General features: G+C 41.3%; 1 protein-coding gene across 1 annotated transcript; it reads right to left on the bottom strand.

Moving 5' to 3' along the window:
- Positions 1 to 4,196: 4,196 nt before the first annotated feature.
- tas2r202 (taste receptor, type 2, member 202) lies at positions 4,197 to 6,187 on the bottom strand. Its single transcript, XM_033620525.2, has 2 exons — positions 5,991 to 6,187; positions 4,197 to 5,801 (listed from the first exon to the last, which is right to left on the bottom strand). Exon 2 carries the CDS (start codon positions 5,596 to 5,598, stop codon positions 4,621 to 4,623), a length of 978 nt encoding a protein of 325 aa, XP_033476416.1. The 5' UTR covers positions 5,599 to 5,801; positions 5,991 to 6,187; the 3' UTR covers positions 4,197 to 4,620.

The raw sequence follows: 6,187 nt of genomic DNA on the forward strand, positions 1-6,187 counted from the left end.
AAATCAGTGGATAATCAGAATTTAATCCATTCAGTTGGATAACATTTGGAAAGTCTAGAAGAGCTGCATGATTGATTATTTTATCCCCATTCAAGTTAACTGAGCACTAAACTGGAAGTAGCTGGTACAGCTGGCTGAAATCTCTAGTGCAGCTGCTCTATGAGCACAGTGCCAAAGCAGTACCCTATCATCCGGGTAATTTTATACACAGCAGTTGATCCATTTTTGCTTCATGGGCCACTGACCAGCTTCAATAGCAAAGAGTGGTACCCCACTGCCAACGCTGTATCCAGGTCTCTTAATACATCCACTGTTTCCATCTTCAGTCTGACATTGCGTCCGCTCTCACTGCTTTCTGTCGGGGAGGGGGATTCGATTTCCACTAACCAATCACTAGACTGAATCTAACATCTTTTTAAGTCCACTCTGGGTTTGCACCATTACCATGCCAGCGCACTCCTGTGGTTTTAATTATTCCTCACTGGTTCCAACACAACAGCTTGACTGTGCATGATAACAGCTTGACAGTGGTGTTAGACCCGCCTATGGTGCTGCTTGGTTAATCGTCAGTCCCCCCGTGGCGCTGATTTGTTGTTTTTTATTTTAACCAAGAAACCATTGTTTCATGTCACAATGCCGGACCAGAATCTGTCAACTTGAACTCAGTGGAGTGGGCAGATTCAAAGGTCTGGACCAGGCAAGGAAATTACTGTTCCCAGACAATTAATATTCCAGCATATAAACACTTGAATTACTGTTAACAGCTGAGATGTAACGTGAATTAGTGAGTTATAGAGGTGTGTAAGTGGATTTTTTACCTTCACGTAGAGCCACATAGCTGTTTGCTCATTTCCATTCTTTATGCTAATCTAGCGGCCGGCTCCTGCTACACATTTACAGCACAGACTTGAGACTTTTGTTCATCCTCTCGTCTGACTCTCTCCAAGAAAGTAAATAAGCATACTTGACATAATTCGAACTGGTCCTTTAAAGAACTCTAAACGCTGTATGGTACAAACAGAAACGCATTTGAAGTTCACTTGAGTTTTATATTTCAGGTCTCAGCAGATATTTTTATATCATTTCATTATTGAAATTTAAATTATTGCTATTCATTGAGTTTAATATTCCCATTGTTGTGCACACCCAGTGTGTACACAGGTGGTTTACTTTTATGCAGCATAAATTGAGTCTTATTTCAACATACCGCTTTACTGTGTGCTGTTTAAATCTTAAAAAGCAGCAATATAATGTGCCTTCAGAGTGCTAAATCTATGCATGTAAGCTGTTTTGAAAATGATAAAATTGAATCAATAATAAAATTGTCAGTATTTTAGATTTTTAATTGTTGTACAAGGGATTCACTTTTTTTGTACAGTACGCGTTTCCTCAAGCATCAAAGAAATTTTATACAAACAATGCCTCAAGAGATATATAATGATCTTTTTTATGAACAAGTTGTTGACTGAACAAAAATAAAGACCTATTGAAAGACCAGCAAACTCCTATTTTCTGTGACATTGATTATTTTAGAAAGGCATCTTCTCCATCTCTTAACCACAATCCTGTCAACACAGTGAATACAGATTACTCTCTGTTCCCTCAGTGGAAACTCTGCGCTCACACAGACAGTCATTTGGACGCTGCTGACAGTGTGAAAAATTACCCACTCAAGCTTCAAACATCTAACAAACGGATGCGGAACTGGTGATATATGCATTTCAAATACAATTACAGTAGGAGTAAGAAAATGAGGCCTCTTTAGCTCACGCTGATGTCGAAGCTAAAGAGGCCTCATCTGGGGAGCCCGTCTGCAGGGAGGAGTTTATGAGATGTTTACAAGAGTTGTGTGATGGGTGCTGGTCTTGCTAATCTGGATTGCTAATGGTCTGTTCCTTCCCGTCAGATAGTGAGGTATGGGATATCATTCTCCCTGCATGTCTCAGGAGCAATAACCATTTGAAGCGATGTTCACCCATGCAAGGAGAGCAGTGTTGCAACTGCCAGGTTTGGCTGGATGCTCTGTTGCATCTCCATGGAAACAATCTCTATACTGAGACATGTTTACAGCTTCATGCTGTATAGAATCTAAGGACATCCATCACAGTCTCCTTCTTTTCATGTACAATGCAGATGTCTTTCCAGCCTCCACTCAACTGACAATACGCCAATGACACATCTGTGTCTAACTATGAGTTGTTACAGTGTCTGAGGTCACACACACACAAAAACACACTGTTTCCATTACCTTGAGCGAGTACTCAATGGAAAGTAGTTTTTCCAAGCTCCAAACAAGCTACACAGATGGTTGCAAGCTAATTTTTTCTCTTATTTTACAATGATGGAACAAACTAAATTGCACAGTTTTCTCAACTTCTGCTGAAATATGCTGTATGCAGCATTCAGTGGTGGAAAGTGATTAAGTATATCCGCAATTCATACTTAAAGTCTGCTACATTTTGGAAGCCAGTATTATACTTTTACTCCACTTCATTTATTTTACAACATTGGTTGCCACTTTCTTTGCAAGGTCAGATCATTAATACAAATATAATCAACGAATAAGATAAGTTAAAACTTCATTGAGCCCTTGGTGAAAATTCACATGCTACCCATTAGTATATATAGTAAAACAAATTAGCCTCATCGTTATCAGCTGAAAAAAAAATAGAGTGATGTTCAAAAATAAGTAATCAGTTATTAGTTTAACACATTAGTCTGAGGTTAATATTCTGAAATGCGGCATTCTGCATAATGAGTGCTTTTATTTTTTGTTCTTTGAGTAATTTTGATGGGAATATTTTTGTAGTTTTACATAAGTGTGATTTTGAAGTATGTCTATACTGTTGTTTGGCTACTTCTACCTAAGCAAAACATCTGAATATCATCAATGATGACATTCAGAACATTAATAGTGCAGCAAATTACTTGTTGCGATGTGAAGATATAGAGTAATGGTGTCCTGAGCAGAGAATGAAGTAATGCTCCCTCTGTGAGTGATGTAATCCAAACTTCTCGCATGAATGTTAGTGCACGTGAACACTTCTTTTTAACATGGAACTTTATTCAGAGTTATACCAGTTTAAAACCTGCTGAACGTCTGGATCAGAACTATACAAGCGCTTATTAAGTTACCAGAGAAAAAAGTTGAGCCCACAACAGCAGGTGCTGGGTGAGCTGTCCATTTGCCAAATGCCAAAGGAGAAACAGATCTGGAACTTTTTCAGTGTTTTTCACCAGTTTTAATTGCCGTGTCTGTTTGTTTTGGAAAGGGAAGGCCTCTGCAAATAATTCGGCCTCCTGAATAAAGAACACTGAAGGAATTCTTGCAGTTTGCAATCCTGGTCACTAGATGCCACTAAATCCCCTTAAATCTTACACACTGTTCCTTTAAGTAAAGGATTAAAATATTTCTTTCATCACTGTCATTCCCAAACAAAGACAAATAAAGATAGATAATAATATAATTGTATTATATTACATTATTGAGTATTGCATCCATATTGGCTGGAGATGTATCATATTGAGCTGTTTTTCTCCCGCCATGCCAAACCCAACAGCCTCCAACGGAGAGAGAAAGACAGGGGATGGGATGGAAGCCAAGGCCTCTGTACAACTTAACTCCCCCGCATCAAAGGAAGATATGCCATTCCTTACTTTGTCCATTTAGCTGCTGGAGGGATCCTGAGCCTCTGCGTGGAGGGGGATTAGCTGCACTATTGTATCTCTGCTTTGAACCTTACTTCGGGATGCCAAGGGGGTGTGAACTAATGGAGCATTGCAAAGAGGTCTGCTGCATTTTTTTTCAACCCTCCTCCCTATTTATACAGGGTAGGTTTGCTGGGCATGAGTGCACTTTTCAGGAACGCCCAGCTTCACACCCACACACACAGTTGCAGTTACACACGACCACACTTGGGAGCTGTCGAGCACAGGTGTGTACACTCCTGTTGAGAACCAGTGAACACATACACAAGAGAAGGTGGTGATTATAAGTGCTTTTCCCCATCAAGTTGATTTTTTTTTTCTCCCCTGACTGTTGCAGGAGTTTGGACTGGCAACCTTCCAGTTGCGAGCAGCCTTCTGTTGTCCCTGTGCGGAGCTTAAACTATCTGCAACTTGACTGAGGAAAAACTCTTAAAGCTTCTGTGATGAAAAAAAAGAAGAATTCAGGCTGTGTGTACTATCTTGTTTTATTAATATGCTCTGTACTCTCGCCACAGTCACATGTATTTTTTAACATTTTTCGATGGGTACGGGGTTACATCATGTCCAGGCAACCATGCTTTAGGATCTATTTTACAGGCCTGACTATTATTTGTTCTACTGAAATATTAATATTCATAGGTGCAGGCTGATGAGCGTGTGATTTGGATGGAAGGATGGTTACCTGTCCCGCTGTGATCTGTGCATCACTTGAACAGCTCTGCTCTAACACAGCTAAAATACCTTATTGATGTAAGAAATTGTAATTAACAGCGATAAAGCAGGACAGTAGTCATTACTGAAATTGCTGGCGCAAAAGATAAAAGAATAAGTTACTTCAAAGTTTTTAATAGGTTCAGACAATGACCAATTGATTTCAGCACAAAGACCGCCAGTGAGAAGCAAATTGGCTCCTCAAGTTTTAACTTTTGCAGGAGTGCTGGGTTTATCCTTTTTTTCAGGCACCTTCAGACAAGACAAACACGGATATTCATCCAGACAGACATTATATTCATGTATCAGAGATTTCCAGAATGTCTTTTTCCCGTAGATTAGCACCATGGCCGTTGCAGTCGTGTAGATGGATGTGAAGAAGAACGTGAGCACGATGATGTTCTCATGGTTCACCGATATCTGGTAGTTGACGTACAGGTCGATCACGAGAAAGAGGATGAAGACGGCCACCAGAGATAAAGCCATCTGGATCACTCTCATCTGGGAGCCCAGCTTTGGCCCATGGGCTCCGTTGGTGCTGGCTTTCATGTGGCGGAGATGGATGGCGAGGTGGACGGAGATGGAGATGCAGCATTTCACCATGAGCACCCCTGGCAGTACATCAGCGAGGAGCAGGTACGTGGCTTCGTAGATCTTGCCAGAGAAGGTGTCGGGCAGTAAAACTCCGCAGTCGCTGTTCGTTGCGGTGTAGTTGTCAGGGTGAAACACCACGAGCATCGGCATGCAGGTGCCCAGGCCACACAGAGGGATAAGACAAACAGCTAAGATGATGTGCTTGAGGATGACAGCCTGGATATGTGTGTAGCACTGATTGGGTGTGTTCACCAGCTTGGTGCTGTAGTAGAAAGTGAGAAAGCCTGTGTCCCACATGATGGTGAACTTGAGGCTGTAGATTACCAGCAGCATGATGCTGTAGGGCATCCCAGCAATGTGGCACTTACTGTCCACCTCATCCATGGTCATCCAGAAGTAGCACACCAGCTGGTGGGCCACGCTAGCCACCGACAGAGCCAAGATGATAGTTTCACTGGGACTCCACTTCTTCTTCTGCTTGTAGTTCCACAGACTCGTCAAGAAGATGTAGACATTGAAAAAGACGGTGGTGACAGCCAAAAGACCTGTCATTACCCAGAGGGCCAATTTATTCGTCCCATACATAATGATGTAATGTAAAGTAAACCTTTATGAGAATAACTATTCCTCTATGTGGCACTCAGCAGTCTGTGTGGGGTTCTGGCGAGTTTTGTTTTTGCTTCGTTCAAGCAGATGAAGGCAAAAAATTATGCACACAGACTCCAAACTAGAGGATTCTTCATTTCTGATCCCACAGAATGAAATCAGTCACAGTTTGTCAGTGGGGCCTGGGGAAAAGATTCACACATTTAGCTCTTGAAATACATAAAACAGATCCAAATAGGCTCAATTAAAACCTATTATGGTTAAGAATATATGTGAAATCTACAATTTAGGAGGCCACACACAAAATGAAGTAAAGTGTAGCTGAGGTGAGAAGGTTAGAGCAATTAGGAGCAAAAAACAACCATTTTTACCTCAACCACGGCTCCCATGAGGCTTTTTATCACTTTGACTCCTACTCAAGGTTTCTGCTTACACTCTCAGTGCCTCATTGTCGTCACAATACGTTGTCTGACTCAATACCTTCGGCTGCAGCTGAAGAATCCTTTGTTTTGTTGTTTTGTTTATCCAAGCATTAATCCTAGCCTGGAGTTGTCTGCAGGATGCACAC

The sequence above is a fragment of the Epinephelus lanceolatus genome, chromosome 9 (assembly GCF_041903045.1).
Source record: "Epinephelus lanceolatus isolate andai-2023 chromosome 9, ASM4190304v1, whole genome shotgun sequence".
In the NCBI taxonomy this organism is placed as follows: domain Eukaryota; kingdom Metazoa; phylum Chordata; class Actinopteri; order Perciformes; family Serranidae; genus Epinephelus; species Epinephelus lanceolatus.

Coding starts and splice junctions, on each gene's coding strand:
- tas2r202 (XM_033620525.2), bottom strand. CDS start 5,598: ATGTATGGGACGAATAAATTGGCCCTCTGGGTAATGACAGGTCTTTTG.